We start from the raw sequence: 27,046 nt of genomic DNA, 5'->3' as shown, positions 1-27,046 counted from the left end.
TGATTTTCCATTCACGAGGGACTAGGGAATTTGTTGTGTAATCAGAGCCCATAATTTTCCAATCACTTCGGGTTGTAATTTCGTATCTATTTAATTTGGTACTTTATGTAATTTCGTATTTATTGAATTGAGTACTTTATGTAATTTTGTATTTATTGAATAGAGTACTTTATGTAATTTTGTATTTATTTAATTTGATTCTAAACAGATTATGACACGTGGTGCGACATGATTGGTTAAAAATCTTATCGGAAATCTATCCTCAACGATTCTAAAAAGGTAATGACATGTGGCGCGATGAAATTGGAAAAAAAAATCTTATCAAAATCTATCACCAAAAATTGTATTTTCGGATAATGACACGTGGCTTAACGAGATCGGTTAAATATCCTATCCAAAATTACAAATAAAATTATTTTTTTATTATTTTATAAAATAAAAAAAATAATATTTTATTACCTCTTGTCATGACTATTCAATTTCGGGGTGAAAATGCAAAAGGCAATTACTGTTCATTAAAGGTAGTTACTATTCAGTGGAGGAGATTCAATTGGCAATTGTCATGGGGGCCTTCCTACACTAGAAGTACTCTTATGTCTCCACAATTACTATTCATAGTATTTAAAAATTAATAATGTAAATAGTAAATTATTGTATGGATGAGATTAATTTTTTCTAATGTTTTCTAATTTAGAGTTGTGGCTAACATCAGCGTGACGTCCACTTGATATCATCTGCCATAGGCACTAGTGGGGCTCGGTCTGGCTGATGCCTTTGTGGTGTTGAATCTATTTGGGATGTTAACTTCAAATCCATGCCTCCTCATGTGTAGCAAAGTTTGGAAGCCTAACACGCAGACAATTTTATTTGGATCGTAAGTTCAACCACAAAACCATTTCAAAATAAGATGTGTGATCCAACTCCTTATGAAGCCTTTCGAAATGAACTTTATCCCCAAATCTTATATATCTCTTTCAAAGAAATTTTATATTACTACTTAACTATGGACAAATTGTTGTGAAAGGAATATCGATTGTCACCCAAAAGTTAGGGAGAAAATTAGTATTATTATAACCACTTGGGTATTAAAATTTCTTTCTTATTAATATTCCTTTGGACATATATATTTAAGCTTAAATGAATCATTATTAAATTATTAGTAGTAATAGTATATTGGAAAGGCTGTGTACATTGGTGAAACTTGTTTAAAAGGGACACATGTCAAATAGGTTCTCTGTTTTACGAGTCGAAAGGGGAATGTCTATCATACGCAGTCTTACTCTTACTTGGTAAAAAAAATTTCTTATCTTTTAATCTATGCCAAATTTATGCGATTCGTACTCTAGTTTAATGATTTTTTTACTCATAGCGAGAGATTTTAGGCTTGCTCACTTGAATGACGACTTTGATACCTATTTCTTATGAATGATCCAATATGTCGCTTTGCCAAATCAAAATCTTTACTAAACTACGACCAAAATAAACATATTCATGAGCTTATTGTGAAAAATCAATGAGGAATTAGTTGAATAAGTACTCTCTCCCACCTCATAGAATTGAATATTATTGTATATAAAAAATCAACTAAAAATCCATGCTTACATATATGATTTTTAATAGAGATTTTACCACACACGCAAACGAGCTAAAAACTCCTATAATACTTGTAAGAATGACAAGGTTATTGTAGTATAAACGAATCTTGCAAGGTCGTTCTCCACAAGGATTATTAAATAAATCGAAGCAAACCAATTTCCAATTAATTATTATAAAGCAGAATGTTGAGATGATTGATTTTATAATCTACTTAAATTAAAACGAATTTAATTAATAAAAGAAACTAATATGCAATAATAAAGCTGAAAGAAAAAGAAATAGTTTTTAAAATGCCAATTTATAAAAGCACTAGGATTTCACCATCACCTAGCAATCCTATGCATTTTTACCAATTACTTATGATCTACACATGCCACTTTGAAGGTTAGGTTTTCCTAATTTATGATCTACTTGGAACCTTCAACATAGAACGTATATCTAACATGCAATTCGTCCGAACGTTCGGATCAAATCTGAACACGAGAGACTCATTATGCTTTATGAAAACCCTTTGAAAAACCATGCAACCCTTAAGACGTGGTGTTCATCTTAAGTGAAATTACAATTATTAACCACAAGAAGCCAACGTCAATTTTAGGGAACCTTCCGGCCAAAATTGCATCAAATTACTCTTCCAAAGATCCTAATGGTGATCAAGTATTAAGACAATTAGATAGTTTTAATCACAGTGTTTAATAATTCAAAGTGTGCATGCAATCAATCATAAGCAATTAAATAAAAATCACATATTCATGCTAAGGCTCAAGGCTTCACCCTAACAAAAGGAATTAGTTACGCATATTCATAATTGAAATCATAGACAATATTATTAAGAATAAAAGAAATGAAAACACCTTAAAGTAGAAAATCTACAAGAACCCTAACAATTACTCTCTGTCTCCAAAGTTACATAAAAGAAAGCATACCCTCAAACTAGGGCTAACTAAAACCTTAAATATCTCCCTCAAAGTCAGCCGCACAAACCTAAGAACCAAGTCTCTTATTTCCACTAGGAAGCTAACTAATAATAAAATATATTAAAACATAAAGTCCTAATTAAGATAGGATAAACTGCACAGAAACTGTCCAGCCACGTTTTAGCCTCAAATCTCCTCCAAATCTGGTCCATATAGCTTATTTTGAAGATCAGGACGTTCTGAACACATCTCCAGAAGGACACGAACCCATCCGAAATCATCTTGGAATCCAAAAATGCAATTCAAGCTCAAAACCTCACTATTTCAGCATTGCGCATTGCTCCTTTATTTTATTGCCAGAAAATTATCGCTAGGTAGAAAAATTTGATATTTTGATACGATCAAGCTAAGTAACTCATGATCGTCCTCCAGCTGGAATTACTCCAAAATTCGTCCATTTAACCATGTTTTACTCCAGAGGAAGTCGAAAGTCCTATATTAGAAATACAATTCAAAGTTTCAAAATTCTTCCAAATTATTAACCAAAATATACTAAAAATAGGGTAAAATATATAATATGAAATTGACTCATCAATTTTCTTTGATGATAAAAAGACATATCTTTTTCATTGTTTTGCCATTTTCTAAAGAGATTAGTCCGAACAAGTTACTCCTCGGTTAATGCAGGGGTTCGGCAAAATTGGCCGAACAAGGCCGATAATTGTAATGGACAGTTAATTTGGTTCGGTTTTGAATATGAAATGGTCAAACAGTTTCAAATCAAATCAACTCATATCGTTTGGTTGTGCTGATTTAACTTTTGTTGTTTGTTGCCGCTTAGTATTATAGTTTAGTGATATTCCTCTTCACTTATGTTTGGACCCGATGTTACACTATCAGCCCGAGCAATCGAGGCCATTGAATGAGAAAAATTTTAGACCATTGAAGGACAAAATGGTTGAAATAATTTTTAATTATTATTGAGAAATAATATTGTGATTTTAATCATGATATTATCTCTTAGTAATATATTAAATTATTTAAACCTCATATTTGTCTAAATCCCAATTAATTTGAATGATGGTGGACTATTGGGATATGCACGACATCAGATAATGAAGCAGGCAGAATAGTCCAATTTAATTTGGATTTGTTAGCAGTGTACCGTGTGGATTAAAGCAACTCGGCTTGGATTCTGATCACGTGGCATAGCATGGGATTTGCAAGGCTTGGATAATGGTGAGATAGGAAACCTAAGTAGGCTAGGTTGTTTATGGATGTTGTCAGATGAATTGGATTGATGATGGACTTGGCATGCATGCCGTGTGAAAAGCTATCAATTATATATATATATATATATATATATATATATATATATATATATATATATAGATAATTGGTGGTTGCCGGATAAGTCTGCATGCCATGAGAAATAGTGAAAGGCAAACTATATATATATATATATATATATAATTGGTGGTTGTTTAGATGAACGTTATTTGTTCAAATCCAAGCTTGCAGATTATTTTGGGATTCAATGTGATAAGACTAAACACAAGGATCGAATTTGGTTGCATTTTTTACTAAGTTCAGGGTCCTGGGTGTAGTAAGGCTTATCCGAGGATCAAGTCAGTGGAAGAGTTTTAATAGCTTGGGAGTCTTTATCAGCTTATCAACCAGAGCGTACTCGTCACTATAAATACAAGACATCATGCAACGATTGAGGGAGCTCTAATTCAACACACAACTGCCCTGCGTAAAACCTCTAAAACATCTTGAGATTTTTCATTTTCTTTTACCCGCCGACACATCTTCAGTTTGGATAAACAGCACTGTGAAGGCAACCGGCGAACACCTTCAATTTGGATAAACAGCACTATTGCCGTAGAATCAGCCGACCAAGGAGCACCTTCAGTTTGGATAAACAGCACAGCATCGAGGTCGACTGGTTACCTATCCAAGTCTCGGTCGAGAAGGGTTTTCGAATCCTTATTGGCAGAGGTCATCTTATCAGCCTTCTCGACGAAGTAAGGTGTTACGAGTTACGACATTCGGCGCATTGAATGCCGAGTGATTTTATGATTGGATACTCACAAGTGAGTTTCAGAGTTTGGCATTCTGATGGCCGAACCACATTCACCATCAAGACATACATCACCTTTGAATACTTGTGTCCGTACAGTCTGGTGTCGATTCGACGTGCTTATACTCTCACAAATATAATCACTGTGACCGAATCCGACGTCGACGATTTGTGAACTTTGCAGAACTAGCAGCCTTGTCTTTAGGCTCGAGAATCCAAAGGCCGAGATTTGTTCCTTCCTTGGTCGCAGTCGCAAGATAAAGAAGTCAGCAACGCGCTCAACGCAACATCAACAAATTTTACTCCTTCGCCGAGCTCGGCCGACGAGTTGGCATGCCCCACATTCAACCGAATGACGTAGTTAGCTTATTAGTTACTCGGTCTGGGCGCCATGTAGGCGTTGTAATTTTTAGGGTCAACAACTTATAAGTAAGAGGTCTTAGTTCGATTATTACCAAATACAAATTTAAACTACATTATTACTAACCTATTGTGAAGCTAAGACCACACCTCCTCTTTAGTATAAATATTATCGTTGGTCTAAAAAAAAAAACTTGTGTGGTTTGTTTGTGTTATTTGGGAGTGTGGAGTTACAAAACAATATCAGCTAAAATTAATATAACATGCGGTGGTGCAGTTTTAAAATTAAATAATTAATTTTTATTTTCATGATTATTGATAGTGGAGTTACAAAACAATTCAGCTAAAGATGTTTAATTCTTGTAATTCACCATTAAGTTTGAGACCCTTTAATCTTTTGTGTTTATTACCCTATTAACGAAGGGGTGATCCTAGAGCTATACTTAGAAGCATTTCTCCATCATTTGCTTCATTCCTCATCTCTCAGTCATCTTCTTTCTACAACCATCTTCTCTCCTCACTAGATCGTCCTAGTGTTTTCTTACTGGCCAAAGAATGGTGTTCTTCTATTTGAGCTTTGGACTATTTATGTTGTGTAGATATGCTTGAGTTACAAAACATTTTAGTTAGGCTGTTGTATTATAGAGAGGATTTGAAACCTGTCAGCTCCCTCATCTAACACCTAACACTAATGATATCATCCATTAAAGAAAACCACTAAAATGACCACCATTTAAATCAATGGTTATATGGTTTTCGATTTTGGTGATTTTTTAGTTAAGATTATCTACAGAGGAGGACTTAAAATAGACTGTTAGACTATAGAGATATAATTTGGAATAAGTTCTACCAAAACTTTTCTCATATAAACTTATTCGAGGAGTTCCTGAATCAAACGGTTTAAGGTATAAGATAACTATAAGGTCACATTAAGAATAAAACGTTATTTCAAAATCACAGGTCAAAACTAAGGTCGTCATCAATGAGTTATGAACATCCATATAAGACGAGCATTTTAATAAAGAAATATATCCGACACCATAAAGATGTTTAACAACTATCAATGAAAGCTGGCCATGCTCTCATCAGCACTAGTCTATATCCAGTAACAGTTAATTAACAAATAATTGGTTTGGGGTGGGGGCGTGTGTGTTGCGTGCCTTATCACCAAGTCCTAAACAAGAAGAGAGTCGTACGTCGACAATGATGCAAACATATATTTCGAAGCTCTATGTCTCTCTGTTTCTATAAATCCAAGATTTCGGCAGTCACTCAGGCCTTTTCTTTCTCTCTGCAGCTTGCTTCTTCAAGTTCTTGGTCTCTCCCCCCCCCCCCCCCCCCCTCTCTCTCTCTCTCTCTCTCTCTCACTCTCTCTCACACACACACACACACACACACACACACACACACATATTACGCACCCTGCCATGATCAAATACCACTTACAGTTGTTTTTTCCTTTTTGTAGATAAAATAGGACCAACAATGGCTGTTCTAAGCCAAGATATTCATCAAAATATTCGGGTAATTACAAAGAATCTTAGTATTTATGTGTATGCATATATTGTATATCGATGTATGAACAATTTATACACCATATAGAATTATGTTTATATTGATACACTTAAATAGTTAAATACGCATATATATATATATATATGCAATGCAAGAAAACATGATATTGTTTCTTCTAGGACCTTCATGTGGGAATACATATAGTATACGCTCCACATGCTGAAGTGTCTCCAGAAAGCTTTCTTATCCATTAGCAACGGGTTTCCAATGTGAAACTTTATTTCCAAGTCCACTCTATCTCCCTTTGACTATTCATGGTAGAGAAACAACCCAAGATGCATGTTTCAAATAACTAATATTGATGTTTTGATGTATCAAGCCGTGTTCATCGTGCACCGATAATTTTATGTTCAATATGCACTACTAAAGTGATTGATTTGTCTTTTTTAGTAACCACTCTACTTATTGTTTTATATATATGTGTAGAGATTGGAAACGAAACATGAATCAGATCTTTCGACATATTCAAATATGGTTGAGATGTTGAAAAATGAGGCGACTGAAGGCATTGCTAGAAACGTTACCAGTTGTAGTAGAGCCTTTGTTTGGCTCACCAGGTAATTTAATTACTGTGTTTGCCCTTGACTATGTGAAAAACAACGAGAACCGTCTATATATAATTGGGCGGAGAAATTTAAAAAATTAATTTGGATTTAACAATAAAGCCAAATGTTACCCAAAATTTTGAGATTATTACGTATGAAATGACTGTGTGAAAAGAATCATTTTGAAATCCATTTTTGTTCTTTATTTCCTTCTTGTCCGAGTCTTCATCAATTATAATAATCTAAAACAAATAAATTTTTTTATCTTATGATGTCATATATATAAAAATCCCTAGATTTGAAATTATCAAATCCAAATGGCCCCTTACGAATTATCAAATCTAATAGTTCTTGTCAAGATTTTAGAGAGATGATCAATGATTCATTAGAATGTAGTACTAAGTGGCGAGTTGTGCAATTATTCAATTATTTATAATTCACTAATTGGCCCTACTTTATTTTTTGAGATTAGACATAACTTATGCATCAAAGTTGTCTTTCATTGCTAATGATAACAACCTTATAGTACTTAAATCATTATTTAGGTGTATAATTGGCACAAATTCTTGGATGTATCAACTACTTCTTGCACAAGATGCTTCATTTTCGTTATAAACAAATTGGTTTGTTCTACATTCAGATCCCTAGATTTTACCGTGGCCTTGTTGCAAAATTTAGTGAGAGATCCCGGGCAGAATATGCAGCAGGCAGTGGAAGAGTCTTACAACGTTACTTTGAAGCCATGGCATAGGTGGATTTCATCAGCTGCTTCTAAAGTATTACTTTCTTCTTTTTCAAAAGCTAGCTATATAGCTATTCATTATTTGTTCCACTGTTACTGCCCCAAACTTAAGCAACTTATCTAACTAAGCCTATTATTGCTATCCAAGAAGGACCGTGAATAGCTGAAACTTAAAATTTAACAGCATGGAGACAATGGCCCACATGGAGCAACATAAAATTTTACTTGGAATTACTAACAAATATACCGTATGCAGGTAGCTCTAATGCTAGTGCCTGACAATGAAACATTCATTAGTAGCCTCATGGCAAAAGATGAAAACTATGACAATTTGAAACTGGAAATAGAGACCATGGTTTCCTTACTCGTGCCTTATCTGGAAGAAATCCACTTGATTCTGGTTAAGTATTCAACCACCCAACGCCTACCGGATGCTTCTTCTTTGGCTAACATATGTTTTGACATGTTTGATTATACTTGGTTTTTGCAGAGATTTTATCACTTGGATAGGTTGAAGTCTAACTGAGGTACAAACGTAAAGAAAGCAAAACTAATGATTGTACAGCCATGAGTCAAAGAGTCCAGTATTCCTGTGTATATGTGTGTGTGTAGATAAATATGTGGAAATCGTATTTGGTTATGTGTAATTAATAAAGCAAAATTGTCTTTGCGTTTCGTATAAGTTTCTAATGTATCTCAATATGAAGGAACATCTATCTATGATATCCTCTGTACAGTTTTATTGGAAAATACTCACGAGTTTGGGTGCTTATGAATCTTTGCTTTTCGTATAGTCGGTTTCCAGCATAGGCATCACTTGAAAATGAGGACATAATCCTTAGAAAGTGTTTTGAGGATTCATTAGCTCCAATTGCAATGAGCTGTTATGGAATGATTAAATCACAAATACTATGCTTGATTTGATGAGTGGGATGTGGTCTGAAAGCTAAGGACTCACAAGTTTAGCAAGAGAGACTATGCATTAAATTTCTCTCATGCGCATCCCGTACCTGTACATGAAATGAGCATCAACTTACTTAATTAAATCATAGTCACTCGTTTTCATTTGAAAAAATAAAAGGCTGAGATTTGATGAAGTAAGTTAACGCTTATTCCATACACATGTGCGTGATACGTCTGAGAGAAAGTTTGATTCATGAAATTTCTTTATATATGATTATAGTTTGGGCTTAATTAAGAGGTGTTTTTATAGTAATTATTAAGGCTAGGAATATCTAAGTTCAAGTAGCTCATTATATCGTAGTTCAAGCCTGCATGCTATACCATTAAGTGCAAAGGTAGATTTTTGTCATCATTCTAAAGTGGTGGTAATACTCATTACCCTATTTATTACCATTATATAAAATTAAATTTTGAGATTTAAACTCATCTAACAGTGATAAATCGGATAGTGACAAGCATCACCATCACTAGAGGACAGAGAGCAAAAATATTCACTAAATGCAAGGCACTTCGTTTTCTCCTTCAAAATTGGAACATGTGCTAGAAAACCAGCGCGCTTCAGCTTCTCTCTTGTGCAAGGAATTGGGCAACTATTAGTATTCTGCAAGACCGAGGGCTTCGACTAAAGAAGAGAATCCAAAGCGTTACATACTTAGCAAGTAACATTTTATTACAGTAGTGAAAATATGTTGAGTCATTGTATGATGACGAGTTCAAATTTCATTGACGACTAATCTAACATCTTATCTAATAAAACCTATAATTTGACAAAAAAAAAATAGCGCTACATACTTACAAAAAAATAAATCCCAATGCTATTTTAAGAGAAAGGCTGACTGATAGTGACAATTCTTTGAACAAGCAGTCGAGGACTTGTCAACGCATTAAAAATGAAAATAACAAAAACATTACATCCGCAAGCCAGCTCTAAAAATTCAGATGACAGAAACATGAGGACAAAAACGACCGCCATCAAAAGTACTACTTTGACTAACCAACTAGATGATAAAATTGGTTCACAAATTTTTACTCCGTCCTGCGTCACTGAGCAAAGAAAAGCCCAACTATTCGTCCACGTGCCCTCTTCTTATCTGTATAGATAGAGATGGCAAAACCACCACCATTGCTTCTGCATGTCAATTGTATCAGACACAGTGCAATTTCGTTTGGGAGCAAATTGCAGTGTTTTGGTCAGTGGTTGACGTGTGGTATGCAGTTGTTATTGCATGTAAGACCCAAAAAATGCAGTAACATTCATGCAAATATATCGTCTTTATTTTTCAATGAGATATTGCACCAGTACCTTACAGATAATCACAAATATTTCCATATAAAAAACAGCTTAACAAAATTCCTTAACATGTAGCTAGCTTTGTGTGCCTAATGGGCATAAATTATTATTTGCTAGCAATACTATTAGGTTTCATAGGAGAGTTACTAAAACTACCCTGTGCTCCTCAGGACTGGGCAGGTTGAAGCTGTCTCTTCGGAAGAATTACCCAATTTCGCACCCTTCAGAAGACCTCCAAGTAGTTGTCCAGGGTCATAGAAGAACTCCACCTTAACAATTTTCTTGTGTTCATCCACCTGTTTGTTTGGTAAGTTTGTTAGGATTTTTCCTTGATGCGAGTAATAATAAAACCATAGTTTAGGGTATATCAAGAAAACAAATGGACTTATATTAATATTGGACTTGTAGTAATTTAATTATGATAAATTACAGAGGAGAGAAACAATAGAACTCAAACTTTTGAATTAGAGTTGGTTTCAAACTCTAAAAACTGACATGTAACTGTTGCCACAATATGAGGAGCAGTTATCATTTTAGACGATAAAAATAGTTTGGTCCCTCTTCTAAGATTACCATGTTCATATAGCACTAGTCCTATTGAAAGTGAGAACTATTCCGAATCCAAGAGAAGAGTAGAACCTTGCTGCTAGATTTTCATGGCGAATCCTGCAAGTAAGCTTATTGTCTTGTACATTTATATGGAATACTTTTACTGAGTGATGATTTCGTGTTGATGTAGTTTATGGTTTGGTTGATGATATTGTTGGTAAACAATGAATGTTTACAAAGTTAGGACAAACAATTAATAAAATGGAGAAATATTTCAATTTTTAAAGGGATAGTAACATAACGTGAAATGAAAAAGAATGAGAGCTTCATTTGATTGGCCAAGTAGGGTTAGAGAAGCTCAGAAGTACCGTAAAAATGGCCATTCCAAAGAACTCAACCATTTCTCCAGTGGGAGCATGGCCCTTGAAGGGGCCCTCCATGTAACCCCAGTGCCTGAATTTGTAGATAATCTCTGGTGGCCCAGAATAAACTTGGAGGACCTCCAACGCAAATCCACGAGGGAATGTTGTGGTGAAAGACTTGAGCGATGATTCTGCTGTTTCCTCATCTGGATTATATCCCCTGAGTTTCTCGGGCAGTGAGGTCTGCAGAAAAGAGTTATATCCTCCTCCAATTTTCCCTATTTCTTCAATATTTATGCCTTTCCTTCCTGATCAAAGTATTAGTAATTAATTAGTATACATGGAAAACATTAAGTATCTAATTAATGAGTTTTGGATTGCACCAGCTAGCTATTAGTTTGTTAATTACCATTTACGCTGACAGTGTATTTGTTGGGATCAAGTGTTTTGAAATCATCAGGGTTGGACTTGTGGAAAAGCTCCATCTCCCATGTCTTTACAAGGTTCTGCACCTCTTCTTCCAGTGACCCGGGTGGCCATATCTGAGTTTGACGCAGATTTTAATTGATCCATCAAAGAAAATGAAACGTCGATCTCTTGTACAAATATAAAAAGGGAAGTTGATGCATATCAAACACACGCAACAAAACTAGTATATTGTTAATTGTCTCTATAATTCATAGCAAGCAGTCACACACACACACACACACACATATATATATATATATATATAGAGAGAGAGAGAGAGAGAGAGAGAGAGAGAGAGAGAGAAAGAGACCTTTGTTCTGCCTTCCTCAAAGAGCTTGTTAGCAACATCATAGCTAGGAGTGGCACCAAAATTCCATTTGGTGTTCTTTTCTCCATCTCCAGTCAAATGGGAACGGTACTTGTCTCCCTCAACACCTAAAGATGCCATCCTCAACGTAGGGTAGAAGCAAAGACTACTACTGGATAAAATGTTTTGCAATTTCCTTCAACCGGGGTCTCTATTATATAGGCAACAAATGGTGATATAATATAGTTAGAAAATAAAATAAAATAATAATTTTATGATCAGACAAAGTATATTTTTCGACGGGAGGTGTCGCATACCGGCCCGGGTCCCCTCCACATCCAGAGCTCGACTTCACCGCAGCACGATATTATTCGCTTTGGGTCCCGACCACGTCCTCACGGTTTTGTTTTTGGGAACTCACACGAGAACTTCCTAGTGGGTCACCCATCCTGGGATTGTTTTCGCGTGAACTCGCTTAACTTCGGAGTTCCTACGGAACCCGAAGCCAATGAGCTTCCAAAAGGTCTCGTGCTAGGTAAAGATGAGAATATACATATAAGGCAACTCGCTTAACTTCGGAGTTTCTACGGAACCCGAAGCCAATGGGCTTCCAAAAGGTCTCGTGCTAGGTAAAGATGAGAATATACATATAAGGCTTACAGGATCATCACCTCTGGACAATGTGGGATCTTACAAGGCCAAGGATTGGCTCTGATACCAAATTGTCACATCCCAGCCCGGGCCCCCACCACATTCCGGGCTTGACTCCACCGTGAGAATATACATATAAGGCTTACAGGATCATCATCCCTGGGCGATGTGAGATCTCATAAGGCCAAGGATTGGCTATGATACCAAATTGTCACATCCCAGCCCGGGCCCTACCACATCCCGAGCTCGACTCTACTGTAGCATGATATTGTCCACTTTGGGCCCCTACCATGCCCTCATGATTTTGTTTCTGGGAACTCACACGAGAACTTCCCAGTGGGTCACCCATCTTAGGATTGCTCTCGCTCAAACTCGCTTAACTTCGGAGTTTCTACGAAACCCAAAACCAGTGAGCTCCCAAAAGGCCTCGTGCTAGGTAGAGATGAGAATATACATATAAAGCTTATAGAATTCTCACCCCTAAGCGATGTGGGATCTTACAGGAGGTCATATCTATATTTTAATTTCTCATACACTTCTTTTTTATGTTTATGTTTGAATTAAATAAAAGTCAAACTCCAGAGACTTTATCCAAAGAGATCTCCATTTTTTTTTTTTTTTTGTGAAAATAGAGACTAGTTGCGGGGATTTTCATTTTTTGGTAAAATTAGAACTAGTTATGGGATCCATTATATATCGAGTTTCAACGATTTGGACTGTCTATTTTTAAGTCATTATTCATTCATACACTATTCAGGTACTACATAACTACACTATGGATTCAGGTACTACATAACTATATTAATTGGTACCGCATACATTAGTATTATCGGTATTATCCCATAGATTCAGGTACCACGCTACATAACTACATTATGGATTCAGGTACTACATAACTACAGATTATATACTTATATAGTACCAATTAATCGAACTATATGACGTCTCTCAGTATATTTATCTCATGTGCTTCCATGTGATCAACAAAATAATGTGCTTACTTGTGTGGTTCTTCTAAATGTCAACTTTATTTCTTGGATTTTACAGCGTCTCCATTATTCTTAGAGAAGTTTAATAGTTCATTGGAAAATAGAGAGGCGTGTAATAGTTTCTTTTCAAAAATCAAACTGCTAACATTCTAGCTTTCACATTACATATTAAGAAATTTTTAGAAAAGTTTTATGTGAACATCGATGGAGGTTAATCTTTTTTATGGTATCGGCGCAGATTGTCTCATTTGTAAAATTCAACTATCACATGCACTTCCAAGTGTAAAGTCAAATTGCCACACGCACTCCATACACCCCATTTGTGTTGTTCATGTGTTTGGGTTTAAAAAATCACCAAACATGAGTATGAATGTTGAGAATGAATTCCACATTGATAAGAGAAGAGACCTTACATAGACTTATAAGTTGAACAACTTCTTATATTGTCAATTGGTTTTATGATAAAATCTCAACTTTCTTTAGTACTGAAGCTAGAATTTTATCACAATAGAGACGTAAAAGAGAAACTCCTCAATAATGTTCCACTTCACTTTACATTTTCTGTAACGATTTCTCATATTTTGCATATTCTGGATTGTTTATAAATTTAGTCTCTCAAATCAGTTTCTTATATACTCTAGGGCGGATGCACAATGTTGTTTGTGGTTAAGTATTCTTTGAACCAAATGTGCACTGATTATAAATACGCATTATATTGCTCAGTGCACTGGTTACCCTCAGGCTTGGTGTACCGTTACTTCAGGCTTGGTGATAATATCCAAAGTTCTACAACAATCTTCAGCTCTGCACATTTCATCAGCTTGTAACAGTTGCAGACTCGAGCTATGGCAACTTGGTGCCTATGTATACTAATAGCATCTCCAATTATGTTTTCTAATTTTTAATTAAAAATACTAGAAAGTTAGTGTAGGAGCTCGTTAGAAATTTTTTACTCCCTCTAGCAAAAAAAAAAAAAATTTACTCCCGAGATTTATATTAATTGTGGACCAATAAAAATAGAGTTATTATTTAAAAAATCTTTAAAATTTTAGTAATTAATGCTTGAAACTAATTTCCCACTCCCGAGATTTAAGAGAATCTTTATCTTAGGAGGTGGATAGGAGGAAGTGCGATTAGAGAATGATTCTTCCAAATTTTCCCTAAACTTTAATCAGAGCTTATTTAGGGAGCCCATTAGAAATGTTTTAAGGTCATCTCCAACTGAAAGATCCAGAGGGTCGAAAATAGCCCAAAAACTGTCTTCAACCGAGAGCCAGGCCAGAGGGTTGGTAACTTGGTGGGCCCCACTGGACAAAAAAGGGCCATAGGGCCAACCGACCAGCCCAAACCAGCCAGCCAACCGGGCCCGGGCCAGGCTAAAGTTTTGAATCCCCAACGACTAGTTGACGTCAGTTACCATTGGTTTTTTATTTTTTTAAGACCAAAATTTTTTCGTATAAATGCCTAAGCCATTCCTATACCATTCCTCACAAATTTTTCACCATTCCTATACCACTTCAATTCTCATATTTTCTTACCTCTTCCAATAATCTTTCCTTCGATTCTTTTCAATAATTTTCAAATGACCTCATCTGCAATGAAAGGTAGGGCTTGGACTGATAGGAGCATATTCATGCGACTTAAATGGCTTGTTCTCGTACATTTACGTTATGTTTCTTTAGTTATTTTAGTTCTTTATGCTTCTTTTGTGTGTTTTCAGGTTCTAAGGGCTTAGGGAGCAAGAAAGTGCATTTTGAGGCTATTTGGAGCATTTTTGGGCATGGATTGGATAGCTTATCCATGGAGCCAAAGTTTGGACGAAATTGAAGACTTGAAGTAGGAAAGTTAAATCCTAAAAAGACCTCATGTTTGAGCATCATTGAAAACTCCTACGCATTTTAGAACACAAAAACAACATTCCTAGCAACCTTAGGACATTGTCGTGTGTTTCCTTGTGTCTCCCTTCCTTGCCATGCAAGGAAGGGCTTTGTTCCCTATTTTAAATACTTAAACACTACCACTTATCATTCACCACATATCATTCACCACTTATCATATCATACATTCATTTATCACTTATCATAATCATTCACTTATCACTTAACATATCATACACTTATCACTTATCACTCATAATCACCTACAACATCCACCTACTTCACCTACAACATCCACCTACTCACCTACAACATCCACCTACTTCACCTACAACATCCACCTACTTCACCTACAAATGACATAGCCATATGTTCCCTCCACTACTCCTATAAATACCCTTGCATTCATTCATTCATGGACATCTCATTTTCATACACAACACATTACAAACACATTCTCCCTTCCCTAGCCGTGAGCTTCCCATCTCTCCCCTTATAATCCAAACACCATTTTTCCATTCCACACTTCCATCCCCCAAACCAATTATCCCTAGACCTTATGCTACAATAAAGAGGAAGAGAAGAGGGCCTAAACGTTCATACAATTCAAGTTTGAGTTGTTGGAATGTTTAGGCGTTTCTTTGATTTCAATGTTTAATTTCAATTCTCTTTGTTTTGTATGAGGAACTAAACCCCCCTTTAGCTTGGGGGTGATTCGAAATTATGTTTATGTTTGTAATATGATTTGATTACTTTTAATTACGTTTCATAAATTGTGAATTCAATTTGTTTAACTGTTTGATTGATAACCTATTTATGTATGTTTATTAAGAATGAACGCTTAATTTTCATGCATGAATTTGACGCTAGAATATAAGTGAGTTTCACGTAATAGTTATGAACTTATATTCACAAGTAGTGGAGGTTGCTTATAAACAATCGCGTTAAACAAATTCTTGGCATAAGTTTCATGCAATCATAGTAACGAATGTCTCGTCAACACTTATAGTTTTCATGATGCTTAATGATTCTTGCTTGTATCTCTATTATGCAATTCATGTAGAGAACTTGTGAGGAATGCTTTGGGTTGTCGTATGCAATCATCCAATTCATTAACTTAAGGAAAACTTGACGGTTAATTTAAGCGGACCTAATTAACCCGGGGTGTTGAGAATTCATGGTTTATTGAAATACAATTAGAAATCATTTTATTATGCAAGTGTAACATGTATGGAGATGAACCCCTTAGCTAGCCATACCATCCATTCATTTCCGTCAATTTCATATTTACAATTTGTTTTCTTTACAATCTATCCATTTTAGTTTAAATTCGTCCAAAATCAATCCCCCCATATTTCGTTTAAGTCTTAGTCTTAATCTTTCTTATTTTTAGTTTTGAATTCTTCGAGTTTAGTATAGTGTTTTAGTTTGTGTTTTTACGTTTTTGAGTCAAATCCAAGTGATTAACAATCCCTCCTAATCCCCGGTCCAGAACGATCCCTACTTATACTTATACTACAATTGTCAAAAAGAGGGTTTAATTTATGCGCGTATAATTCTCGCATCATGGACCCGAAAAGAAGATGAAGCTCTTTGCAGGGCTTATAGGTGGGTCTGGAAAGATAATGTGAGGGGGGGAGTTCTCAAACAAGTGAAAGTGTTTGGATTCATGTGTCCAAAAAATACTTAGAGTTCTACAAGGCACCACTCCACCGAATACCCAAAACCACGAGAGTTGTTTTTCAAGATGGAAGAAACATCTTCAACCAAGTTTGAACAAATGGCATCAAGCACTGTTAGCAGCTGCAAGTAGACATAAAAGCGGCGCCAATTACTACAACGAAGTTAGTGTTTTCACAATTTATTTTAAATCTTTAATTATATTACATTTAATTTCATAAATTAATTTCCTTTAATTTTTGTAATTATATTTTCTGGATACCCCAAGTAGAGGAATTATATATGGAGGGCAGCTCAAAACCCTTTAAGCATCAAGGTTGTTGGGAAATTTGTAAAGGGTGGGTGTTATTTGAAGATCCACCTCAACATAGAGTAGCTCCTATGCCAGTGTTTAGAACTCCATCGTCAGCTATAGATATGGATGAAGATGAATCTCCTAACATTCAACAAACAAGCGTGCCACCTCCGTCTTCGGGTGAAGCTTCCATACCTAGGGCTATGGGATGAAACAAGGCCTAAAGGTTGAAGGAAAAGGGCAAGGCAAATGATGATTACGCCGCTCAACAGGGAGTGGCAGAGTCATTGCGCTTAATGGCAGAGCAAAATGCCATTGTTGTGGAAGAAAGGAATCGTAGGCTGAAGAATGGGCCAAACAAATACAAGAAGAGATGGATGATAAGAATATGGAAAGAAACACTTCGAATTACATTCCATTGAGTAAAGCCTATTTTGATAGGGAAAAAAAGGATATTATGACCCGGCAGCAGTTGTTTACCTCTGACTATATTCCTATAATGGCGGATGATGAAGATGATGAAAATAATGAAAATAGTGAAAATGATGATGAGTTTGAATTTTAAATTTAAGAAGTGTTGTAGTTTTTAAATTTAAGTTTTTGTAATTTTTAAATTTAAATAATAAATTATGTTTGGCCCTCAATTGGAGATGATTTTTTGTAACAAAGATAAAACGAGTCCTCTGACCCTTGGTTGGAGATGGTAAGAAATATGGTCATGCACTATTCATTAAAATATTAATTTCTTGGAGAACCAGAGAAATAAAACGAATCATCTGACCAGCCCTCGATTGAAAATGGGCTAACAAGTTCTATAAAAAAAACTGCTTAACAACTAACCACCTATTATAAACCAATAGCTACTAAAAAGAGAACACATGGAAAAATCAGAATTTGTCATTTAACAAATGACTTGTCCAAACTAAAATGACATGGATAGACACCTCATCGTCCTAGCATTGCCTGCCCCATCAAACAAATCTTATCCTCACGGTTTAAGAATCTTTAGGTCTCGTAGAGGATTAGACTGGAATGGATAAGTAATTATTTTCAATGTCAAAATAAAAATGAAAATTTTGTGACCAACTTAAAAGTAGGAAATGGATTACACGTAAAAAAAAATGTATCATTCCAATCCTCTCATCTACCTTCAAAATACCTTGAGTTTAGTGAATTATCTATTCCATTCGAATTCTAGTCAAACGAGCTAAAACTGATGTAGCTGATTTCGTTACCCTTCTTTACTATTGTCCTAGTCAACGGTTTATCTTGAATATTACAAAATGTTTATCCATAATCTAAACCCTTATTGGAAAGGATGTTTGGTACACATGATTAAATTAGAATGGATACGTTAATGATTTTTTATTTAAAGTGAACGAAGAGATGATAAGAGAATCCATCCATTTCTAATCCTACCATTTTAATAAAAAATGAAGTGGTCCAAATGGATAAGTTTCCTTCAGAGTAATTCATCTACTGTCCTCTTCTAATGGTAATAGTTTGAAAATTTCTTCGTTCAACGTACCTTTAATTTAGTAGGTTAATACATTTACAACCAAAGAGACTAGTTGGAGACGAAGCTTGATATTTTTTTTTTTTTTTTTTTTTTTGAAAACGGGTTAATATTTGTGTTTACAGATTGGTCGAGGGACAACCATTTTGTTGATGTCATTTACACGAAACTGAGTCGCACACCGGACGGATCCTTCTTTCGCCGTCAAGGGGCCCACGGGTGCCAGTCGTATTTTGTAGACCACGGGCCGAAACTCGTATATACGAAAAAATGAATGGTTGAAATTAAAGCACACCTTCAATTTTGTAGAAGCTAATTTTGAAACTTTGTGTAATTTGATCAAATGGACCCTAAACCCACAACCAATTAACTGTTATATATACGAGAGCTCCGCAATTTTTGGGTTCCAAAACTTGAGAAATTGCCAATCGTACAAATTCTTCCAATTCTCCAGAAACTTTGCACCAATTTGATTTCAGTTATTCAATCCAAATCTATATCAAAAATTTGTGGGTTTTACCCGTTTGATTATGTTTTAATTATGAAATTAAGTTGGAATTAAAATGTCAGCAGAAACCATTTAAATCCTACTACATTCCAAGAACCAAAATAAAACCGACCAAAAAAATAGGTTTGCTTTTCTTCATACAAAAATCCCAAAGAAAAGCAAAATATGATCCCAGAAAATTAATTTAAAAAAAATTAAAAGTAAAAAAGAAAGAAGATGGAAGATTTAGAAGGAACCATCAGACACCAAAATTGTATCCCCAAAAGCAAAAGAGCTGTACGGTCCGCATCATGGTTGGATCCAAAGACCCCATCACTTGGTCCCTCTCATCAAATCCCTATCATTCTTTTTTTCTTTTTTTCCTTTTTTCTTTTTTTTTTTGTGAATTTTAATTTGAAATCTGGATTCATAGAGAAATTTGAAAAACAAAACAAAATTAGAAAACAGAAAAAAGGAGAGGAGAGGAGAGGCTCAGAAGAATTGGGTATGAGAAATTTATCAGCACAGATTCATCAGAGTGGTGCATGACTTCCTCAGGTGATCATCATTGCCCCCTCCCTCCCCAGAAATGCATACGCTGCTAAACAAACACACGCAGACTCACTCACTCACTCGCAGAGACAGCCACAGAGAGACCGCGCGACGGACGAACTATTTTTTCTGGAGTCCTTCTGCGGTGTAATTTATAGAGATGTGGGCAAAACCCTAGCTACCAGCTCCTCGATTTTGTACGGTGCAAAGACAAATGTACCCTAATATTTCTCTCAGGCTAAGCTGAGGGATGCAAGGCCCATTCGTTTTCTTTTCTGCCTGATGAAATTAGAAGAGAAGGCCCATGGTTGTTTTTTCGCTTTTCAGATAGGCTTTTTTTAGCCTTTTTGCAATGCTCAAAACTCAGTTTTAATCTTATTTTCTCTCCGGAACTCGATTGGTTTCACAATTTTCTTACACTGAAGCATAATAATATAGTTATTTCATCCTTGTTGATTCTCTTTTTGAAACCAAGACATTACATCGAATTTTATGAAAGAGGATCCTAGCCGGATCCTCCAATAACATACGTTCATCGTACAATCAATTTTTATCAAGTACTGTTTATAAACTCCCTCCCGTATGCAACATGGACCCCACTTAACAAGTCTTAATGCCGCGTGGCAAAATTGATTTTTCACTGATTTGACAACGTGGGACAAAATTTGAGTTCCATGGACTTTGGTGGAACAAATTGAGTTCTAGAGGAACAGAATGAGGCTAAATTCACGCTGCATAAGTGAGGTTGGCTATATGAATCCTAAAACACCACTACGTTCGGTGAAGTATCATGTGCAAAATTACTTTTAAGATTTCTTTCTTTCAAACGAATTCACAAAGAGAAGATCAGTTTGTCTCAAAAGAGCGATAACACGTGCTAATATAAACACATTCTATACCGAAATTCAAATTTTATTTTCAAAGGTTGTATTCAAATTGTTTTGAGGCTTGGTGATACGCTCACACAGTCAAAATGGCATTACCTCTGTCAGTATGTCTATCCATCGCTCCATCATTCTGTACCCCCCACCGCTGATCAAAGAAACAATCCATTCTTGATCCGAAATTCATGAATGTTGTTCGTCCTGTTGACGAGTTACCTCCATAAACCACCAACTCTTCCGGCCAGCGCAAGTATAACGACGTCGTCTAAAAATCACGCCGAAATCACAACATTTATAATTCACTCGTGTTCGTATTACGTACAGTTGTTGGCATCATCTCCATGCTCTAGTCCGAGACGTTGAAGCTTTAGACTGGGACTGCTGCCTCCTACCACCGCCTATGCCACTGTCACTGACACTACCTCCAACAAGATTGTCCTGAACTTCAGAAAACTCTCTATTCCATGAGTTCAAGGGGATAAGATAAGTATCATCCTTGATGCTCTTCCTCTGCTCCTCGTGGCGTTTCACATTCTCGGATATCTGATGCAAGGTTTTGTTTATCTTTGCAATTCCTCTTTCCACTGGTTCTACCACATGGGAAACTGTATACTTCATGTCATCAACGATCTGAAACAACAAATTAGAACAGCAGAGTGACCATTGATTCGAGAAAAGAGTTTTAAATGAAACGGAGAAAAAGCATGCACTGTTAGGATTAACTACTCACAATTTCTCCACTTCCAAAAATCACATCACGAACACTCTGGGGGAAATTCAGCCGCTTTTCTCTCTCATCATGCCGTGCTACTGCCAGATGCATTCTGGTTGTTCTTTCACAATCACGCACCTCTTCTGGATCAGGAGGTGCTCCCAGTGAGGCATAGTCAGTCATCACAGCAACATTACGAACACATCTTTCTCCACGTTTGTAAGGTACAGCTGGAAACACATACAGGTGGACTACAGCAGCAACACCCATCTGTTTAACAAGTTTGAAATCAAAACCCGTTGAATTTCAGGATCTTATTTGCTAAAAGCTTCTATCTATTGAACATCAATAAAAAATTACAACAAACAGGTACATGAAGGACCTATTCAGAATGCTCGGCTCATGTATCATAAACTATTATATGCATGAAGGTCATAAATTATTTAATTAGGGCTTAGGGCTCTATACGCAAATAAATATAGGGTTTAAATACAAGAGACTCTTTATATCTTACTATGAAAGATACCCTTTGTTTCTCTAGTTCTTTAAAGAACTTCAGTGGCTTACACTAACAGTAGCAAGGAGAGTGACTTTCCATTGTTTTCCTTTATAAAACATGGTACGATTACAATTCAAAGTCGAACCTGAGTAATAATACAATAAATTAGAACAACCCATCTAGAATAAACTTGATCTCCAATGAGATCCTGGGTTTCTTCTGACCATCCAAAACACTAGTCCAACTCATTAACCAACCTACTTCCTTTCAGAACAAATTCAATTCAATCATCAATATGTCAAATGTTAAGGACATGTTAGGTCTTCAAGCCCTGCAACATTGGACGTAATACAATTCAACAGCACACTTGAATGGTTAGTCGTTAGTCACTCATTACGCACCTCTATGCATATGATGTAGTCTTGTATCCGAGTTTTCAGCTCCTGAGCCAATGACCCTTTGAAGGCACCCATAGAGAAAAGAAATGCAACAGCGACACCTTGCCACCATGTCAAGAACACAATTGACTTGAAAGTCAGAAACTTCGCCAAGGGTTTAATGGGTTGTAATTTGTCTTTAATGACAGAGTAAAACTGTACAAGGCAATATAGGGCCCATGTCTGACTAAAATTCAGAACAACTGCCAAGTACGGATAGCTGCAAGCAAACAAAATAATTCAGAACAGTGTATATGAGCATTACAAAAGAAACAAGTGCAACACTACAAAAACCATTGTACAAAAATCACTGTTGTGAATCATCCTAAGCATGTGCAAACATTTATGTGCTCAAGAAAGTATGTGGAAGTGTGCGCATGTATGGATCAAGCATCAATACATAAGGCATACTCAACCTGTCATCTAAGAAGACATGGAATAATTGTTGACTAGTAAAGGTCAGACAAACAAGATTTTAGACCTAAATAAAACAGAAACAAATATCTTACCCATATCTCCAGTCAAATTTCCCTTCTCCATAAACACCACAAGTCTCGAGAATCATAGCTAGCAAAGCGCAGATCAATTTCACTATCATCTGGAAAATAATGTTTCAATATGACCAAATAAGGCTGAAAATTTTCAAGGAAATCAAATAATTTAAATAAATTTTCAACAGGAAAATGAGTACATACATACTGAACGATGCCAACTTTCACAGCATGGTAGAATGTAGAGCCAAGAGGCCAGTCTCCTATGAGGCAATTCAGTGGGAAAGGATGCTCTACAACTCCATAAGCATAAGCTTCTTTCAAAAGAGGTGTGCTCGAATCAACTACGCTCTTACTCTCCATAAATTCAATTGTCCTCTCTTCACCACCTTCACATACAAAAATGTATGTCCACAAGGAGGTAAATTATTTCAGGTTTACATTATTAAACATGTTAAAAAAACTTGGTTATTTTCTCATCACTAGGAAGATTACTTATCAACATATAACGTTTCATTAATGTGCGCTGAGCAAAGAATAGTCCTAAGGAAAAAAGATACTGATTAATCTCATTATTAATAATCACAGAGGAATCAGCATTCACATTTCGGTTACATACCTAAGCAGGCTATCAGGTATCTCTCAAAACAATATAGTGCAAAAGCCTCATAGCAGTCCCGAATTGCTTCGCAGTTGAAGGCCGCATTTGAGTCCAACAGTGACAAAAACTGCAGCAAACAGCATAAATACCCACAACAGCTAATTAATCCACAAAATGGTAAATACTAATTAAAATAGCAATTTGGATACCTCAAAGACTAAAAGCAGACAGATACCAAGAAAAAAGACCAACTGTATGTCGACATATTACTTTTGTAATACAGTTTCCAACAATTAGAATTCCAACAACCAGAGCAGACTTCACAAATTGAATATCTTTAAGAATTGAAGACAAAGGACCAATTATGAAGAAATATTATGCCTGTCATAACTCTAGGATTTGCAGTCAAAAGGCGATTCCTGCCTCTAAGAAACTTTGCGAAATTATCTCCAGTTTTAACAAGTAACAAAAATCCCCCCCCCCCCCCCTCTCTCTCTTCTACGAATGAGGTAATAGTATAATTTTGCACAAGACATGAAATACATCTCAATTCTGTTTTCTATCATTTGAACAGGTTGGTATTAGCTAACTAATATGTTGCAATTGAATCCCTATACTTATCAACATATCTGGCACACTACAATTTTTCTTTCATAACACACAAGCAAACACAACTTCTTCCAATACATCCATTTGAAGTTGTAGCCTTCCAAATAAGATCCTGCCAATACTCAATCCAGTACACATTCCAAAGGAATGTGCATTCATTTGAGCTCCATATCTATAATAATAACTATGTCACACCTCTAGTGCCAAGCGTATTTTCCTTGAAAAGAATTCCACGAACTGTTATTCCATTACATACTAAATTTGTAACTATTTTCTAACTAATTGATAAGGGTATGCCTTCATTTTTAACTACCCTTGAACAGTATGCGTATTCTCAGTAAACTAAAAGCACTTCATCACCCCCAACAAAACTCAAATTGTTCTGAATATATTAATATAAAGGTTGATTTGTAGCAATATAAATAATTATACTTATATAGAATATTGCGAAAAACTAGCATACAACTGAAGAAAGTGATAGCAAAAAGTACAGTCATACCGATTCCAATGCATAAACAGGAACCATCAAAATGAGACCAATCAGAAACTTCTGCTCCTGAAAATAGATAAACGGAAAAGAAAACATTGTCACAAAAGATGAATCAAAGTTATCTTCAAACACAGAAGCAATATAAAATTTCTCAGGAGGAATACAAAGATTAGACCTCTGGCTGATTATATGCAGCTAAATGCTCGAAGATAAGGTACATGGAGAGAAAGAGAGCAACAAGTACGAAAATGCTAGCACTGAGGATTGGCCAGCTGAAAGCTGCTGATGATTCAGCACCAAGGTTGAGTGACCACATTTCTCCTAATCTGCTCGAGGACTCAACTAGGGATATAAAGAAAAAGAAAGAACATAAAATTCCCCTCCATCCCATTGAGTTAGAGTCTCAAATATATGGTTAAACTTGAGCCAATGAACGTGCTTTATAATTTTGGTTAGGCTTTGAGAACATAAGGAAGAAGCATCCAGGGAAAACGAAAATCTGCAAGAATGGAACATTTTAATTAATGTAAAAAGTACAAGCACTACTATTTAACAGTCAGAAAACAAATATCATAACGGATACCGATCTTTTAAATCGTGATATTTCCAGTGAAACATACAGAGATGTATAATACTAATTCCAACATAATACCGTGATCAAAGCAAAAGATGCACTCAAATGACTTCCATCAACATAACTCTTCATTACAAGCAACATGCAAAACCAAACAAGATAAATGTCAGGAACTCATAAGTTTCAAATCACTACATTCAAAAGTCTATAGCTTGCTTCAAAAGGCATGATATCTGCGGGTTGTCCTAGGGTTGGAGTTCCTCAACCCGTCTATCTGCCAACATTTAGTTTGGGTTAAAAACAAATATAACTCTTTTTCCCAAATACAACCAGTGTCTGTCTACCAGCGTTTAATCCGGGTTGGATTCAGCTGTTCAGGTTCATCCAACCAACCGAATGCCCATTCCTAGTTGTCATCATCGCTTGCACCAAAATTACAAAGCTTAAAGTACAAACCTTGCACCTTATCAACGCTTACAGAAGTCATAATTTGTATCATTAATACACAGTACCAGATCTCTAATACACATAAAATCGACACAAAACACAGTGATTAGTACACTAATCAGTATCAAATAATAACCATTGAATATTATTTCCTATCTAGTGTAACACATTCTACTAATCTGCCATTGACTATGAAATTAAAACATTCTAGTACAAAAAATAAGAATTATTTTTCTTTATTTTCTTAGCAGCCGGACAAATTTAGCAACAAATTTATTTCCATCACCAAAACCTCTAACTTCCAGAAGCAGAATTCAAAAAGCAACAGCAATTAATTCACATTCGTCACTAAAAATCAAAGGATAAACCCTAAAACTTCCATCACAGAGAAAAATCTTAACCTTTTGCGAAATAATTGAATACGGACCAGAAACAGTCATAATTCATCAAGACGAAAAAAGGAATAGAAAAGATTTCTGAAAAGGAAACTGATAGGTGGGATTGCATACGAACCTGTGCTTGGGTTTTTCCCGGGAAAATTTGACAGTGAAATTACTTTCCGCGAAAATCGCAAGGAAAATTATAATTCGTCCGGAAAGAAGACGTTTTCCCTTTTGCTTCGGCTGGTTGGGGAAGACCGTCGTAGAATTAATTTTTTATTTTTAATTTAATATTAAATAAAGAAACACGACTAAGCTTCACAGGGCAGTGACCTAAATTTTTGCGACGGATTTACATCTGACCGTGCCAGCGTTACATCTGGCAGTGGCGTATGATCGTGCGGCTTTCGGGTTGTCGTCCTACGAGAAAGCTCATTGGCTGTGGTTTTAGATGTATGACGTCGAATTAGGAAAGGGTAACTTTATTTCCACGCAAGCAAGTGCACGTGGCAAGATCTCACTCCCGGTTTCCACGTCAGTCTACACTGCCTCGGTTCAAGACATTTTTTTGTGGGATATGACCCATTTTTACTTTTCTCATGTTTTTTAAGTTTTTGATTGTCGAATCAAATGAATTAAAAAAGATTAACAGATATAAATTACAAAAAGTATGTGAGAAGTAAAAAGAGGTGTATGGATAGCACAATCCTTTTTTGTTTGCGTTTTGATATATGTGGCTCGTGTTCAATTTCGTTAATTAAATATCATTTTTTTAAGAATTTAATTAAACATTTTCTAAAATATTGGTACACTTAATTTATGATACATTTATATTTTTGTTACGTTTTGTTTTTTTTGATACTTTTTAAACTTACATGTTTTAAAAGTCGATATGTCTACTTTCAAATATGTCATAAGTCTTAAATATACTTTTTATATACCTATACGTAAATTTTTAACAATGTTGACATTTTCTAAATAAGAGACTAATTAAATATAAAAATAATAAGTAAAAAATTACCTTTTAATGATAATGAAGAATTAGTTAAATTCTAATAAAGTCACGAATTTAAAATTTTTATCTTGTAGCAAATTATTTGTTGAGTTGACAATCAAT

The 27,046-nt window shown here is 35.5% G+C and overlaps 3 protein-coding genes and 1 non-coding gene across 7 annotated transcripts; 1 reads left to right on the top strand and 3 right to left on the bottom strand.

Moving 5' to 3' along the window:
* The first annotated feature begins 6,067 nt into the window (after nucleotides 1-6,067).
* LOC137730287 (glycolipid transfer protein 3-like) lies at nucleotides 6,068-8,917 on the top strand. 2 transcript variants are annotated; one of them, XM_068469346.1, is made up of 6 exons: nucleotides 6,068-6,273; nucleotides 6,425-6,480; nucleotides 6,958-7,088; nucleotides 7,717-7,852; nucleotides 8,075-8,218; nucleotides 8,309-8,880. In XM_068469346.1, exons 2-6 carry the CDS (start codon nucleotides 6,442-6,444, stop codon nucleotides 8,342-8,344), a joined length of 486 nt encoding a protein of 161 aa, XP_068325447.1. In that variant the 5' UTR covers nucleotides 6,068-6,273; nucleotides 6,425-6,441; the 3' UTR covers nucleotides 8,345-8,880. The 2 variants fall into 2 exon arrangements, with proteins under 2 accessions (XP_068325447.1, XP_068325448.1); XM_068469347.1 differs by having other exon boundaries at nucleotides 6,159-6,273; nucleotides 8,075-8,917.
* Nucleotides 8,918-9,610: 693 nt separating this feature from the next.
* Nucleotides 9,611-11,950, bottom strand: LOC137730133 (pathogen-related protein-like). Its single transcript, XM_068469195.1, has 4 exons — nucleotides 11,762-11,950; nucleotides 11,393-11,525; nucleotides 10,990-11,291; nucleotides 9,611-10,368 (listed from the first exon to the last, which is right to left on the bottom strand). Exons 1-4 carry the CDS (start codon nucleotides 11,897-11,899, stop codon nucleotides 10,225-10,227), a joined length of 717 nt encoding a protein of 238 aa, XP_068325296.1. The 5' UTR covers nucleotides 11,900-11,950; the 3' UTR covers nucleotides 9,611-10,224.
* A 7,791-nt stretch (nucleotides 11,951-19,741) lies between these two features.
* On the bottom strand, nucleotides 19,742-19,827 carry LOC137730385 (small nucleolar RNA Z221/R21b). The gene has a single exon (XR_011068145.1). It is a non-coding gene; the product is annotated as a small nucleolar RNA Z221/R21b (small nucleolar RNA).
* Nucleotides 19,828-20,588: 761 nt separating this feature from the next.
* On the bottom strand, nucleotides 20,589-26,187 carry LOC137728873 (protein LAZ1 homolog 1-like). 3 transcript variants are annotated; one of them, XM_068467664.1, is made up of 10 exons: nucleotides 26,063-26,179; nucleotides 25,181-25,228; nucleotides 24,704-25,027; nucleotides 24,538-24,594; nucleotides 23,448-23,556; nucleotides 23,033-23,217; nucleotides 22,847-22,935; nucleotides 22,302-22,557; nucleotides 21,420-21,671; nucleotides 20,589-21,319 (listed from the first exon to the last, which is right to left on the bottom strand). In XM_068467664.1, the coding sequence occupies exons 3-10, from the start codon at nucleotides 24,917-24,919 to the stop codon at nucleotides 21,023-21,025; spliced, it is 1,461 nt and encodes a 486-aa protein (XP_068323765.1). In that variant the 5' UTR covers nucleotides 24,920-25,027; nucleotides 25,181-25,228; nucleotides 26,063-26,179; the 3' UTR covers nucleotides 20,589-21,022. The 3 variants fall into 3 exon arrangements, with proteins under 3 accessions (XP_068323765.1, XP_068323764.1, XP_068323766.1); XM_068467663.1 differs by lacking the exon at nucleotides 25,181-25,228 and having other exon boundaries at nucleotides 26,063-26,187; XM_068467665.1 differs by lacking the exons at nucleotides 24,704-25,027; nucleotides 25,181-25,228 and having other exon boundaries at nucleotides 26,063-26,136.
* Between the last annotated feature and the right edge of the window lie 859 nt (nucleotides 26,188-27,046).

Source organism: Pyrus communis, chromosome 3 (assembly GCF_963583255.1).
Source record: "Pyrus communis chromosome 3, drPyrComm1.1, whole genome shotgun sequence".
In the NCBI taxonomy this organism is placed as follows: Eukaryota; Viridiplantae; Streptophyta; class Magnoliopsida; order Rosales; family Rosaceae; genus Pyrus; species Pyrus communis.
The sequence above is the reverse complement of the archived record's forward strand: the minus strand, read 5'-3'. Positions and strand labels throughout refer to the sequence as shown.

Excerpts from the sequence above, each read along its gene's own strand:
- LOC137728873 (XM_068467663.1), bottom strand. The coding sequence starts at position 24,919 with ATGGGATGGAGGGGAATTTTATGTTCTTTCTTTTTCTTTATATCCCTA. Across the intron at positions 23,557-24,537 it reads CTGTTTATGCATTGGAATCG|TTTTTGTCACTGTTGGACTC; the intron begins GTATGACTGTAC and ends TGTTTGCTGCAG. Across the intron at positions 21,672-22,301 it reads ACTACATCATATGCATAGAG|ATGGGTGTTGCTGCTGTAGT; the intron begins GTGCGTAATGAG and ends CTTGTTAAACAG.
- LOC137730133 (XM_068469195.1), bottom strand. The coding sequence starts at position 11,899 with ATGGCATCTTTAGGTGTTGAGGGAGACAAGTACCGTTCCCATTTGACT. Across the intron at positions 11,526-11,761 it reads TTGAGGAAGGCAGAACAAAG|ATATGGCCACCCGGGTCACT; the intron begins GTCTCTTTCTCT and ends CGTCAAACTCAG. Across the intron at positions 11,292-11,392 it reads ATACACTGTCAGCGTAAATG|GAAGGAAAGGCATAAATATT; the intron begins GTAATTAACAAA and ends TACTTTGATCAG.
- LOC137730287 (XM_068469347.1), top strand. The coding sequence starts at position 6,442 with ATGGCTGTTCTAAGCCAAGATATTCATCAAAATATTCGG. Across the intron at positions 6,481-6,957 it reads ATATTCATCAAAATATTCGG|AGATTGGAAACGAAACATGA; the intron begins GTAATTACAAAG and ends ATATATGTGTAG. Across the intron at positions 7,089-7,716 it reads GCCTTTGTTTGGCTCACCAG|ATCCCTAGATTTTACCGTGG; the intron begins GTAATTTAATTA and ends TTCTACATTCAG.